Source organism: Octopus bimaculoides, chromosome 18 (genome assembly GCF_001194135.2).
Source record: "Octopus bimaculoides isolate UCB-OBI-ISO-001 chromosome 18, ASM119413v2, whole genome shotgun sequence".
NCBI lineage: Eukaryota > Metazoa > Mollusca > Cephalopoda > Octopoda > Octopodidae > Octopus > Octopus bimaculoides.
Genome location: NC_068998.1, coordinates 53,925,138 through 53,926,269, shown reverse-complemented (window position 1 = coordinate 53,926,269; position 1,132 = coordinate 53,925,138). Strand labels below are relative to the sequence as shown.

Below are 1,132 nucleotides of genomic sequence, written 5' to 3'. Positions count from 1 at the left end.
GTTTGCTAAGTTGAGATTACGCCTTTGCCATAAGACAGCATCAGTTATGGTGAGGCTTATCATCTGAAATGGCCTTACGAGTCCTAGATCTGTCCTGCTCGTCTTTAAGAAACGGACGATTATTAATGCCTTCTCAATTCGTATAATGATCATGAAACCACTAAGACTGTAATAGCTCCGTTTGAGGATATTTTTGAATTCCTCGTGTATTCAGGGCCGATTTGATGTGAGGCGTCTGTGTTGCTGGAGTATGACGTTTAGTTGTTGTGAAAGACAAGAGAGCAGCTGGAGCTGGGAAGAATATCTTAGAATGTTTGGATGTTAATGGCGATTTCAGATGGTTGCAAATATTGGATAATAGGTAAATATCACTTTAGCTGTTTTACGGAGAGAGAAAATGTGATATACGTTTGAAAATCTGTATTTCATTATGGTTGATAGTGGTGTCGGATTTAAAATGACGGCGTCTTTTCATATAAACAACAATTTCAAAGGAAGGTAAATAATTGCTGCCATATTTTTAAATATTCGTGACAACTTGAAGAATTATTTTCAATAAACAAAACTTGGTCGTTTTTAGAAATTTTAGAAATGGAAATGAAAGTTTCAAAGACGTAAAATTATTACTATAATATTTAAAGTTGTAGTAGAAAAAGAAAAATGATAAAGAAATAGAAGGAAAACATATATAGAAGGAAATATATATATATCTATGTATATATATATATACATTTTATGGTTGTGTTAGGCTGCTATCGTAATATGTTTTTTTCCCATTAAGTATATTTAAAATGCATACTCACTAACACACGAAGGTATAATGGAATGGATCATGGTTCTGAAATCAGAATGGCAACAAGAAAGAAAAGTAAAAGGACTTTCAGTTAACCTCAAATCCATCCATCCATTTATCTATCCATCAATTATCATATATATATGTATATATATATATACATTTTATGGTTGTGTTAGGCTGCTATCGTAATATGTTTTTTTCCCATTAAGTATATTTAAAATGCATACTCACTAACACACGAAGGTATAATGGAATGGATCATGGTTCTGAAATCAGAATGGCAACAAGAAAGAAAAGTAAAAGGACTTTCAGTTAACCTCAAATCCATCCATCCAT

General features: G+C 32.2%; 1 protein-coding gene across 1 annotated transcript in view; it reads left to right on the top strand.

The window, feature by feature from the left end:
- Positions 1 to 275: 275 nt before the first annotated feature.
- Positions 276 to 1,132, top strand: part of LOC106874628 (uncharacterized protein CXorf65 homolog) — a 125,435-nt gene continuing 124,578 nt past the window's right edge. The window contains exon 1 of the mRNA XM_014922423.2: positions 276 to 361. Coding sequence (XP_014777909.1) covers positions 319 to 361 — 43 coding nt within the window. The 5' untranslated portion in view covers positions 276 to 318. The remainder of the gene's footprint in view (positions 362 to 1,132) is intronic.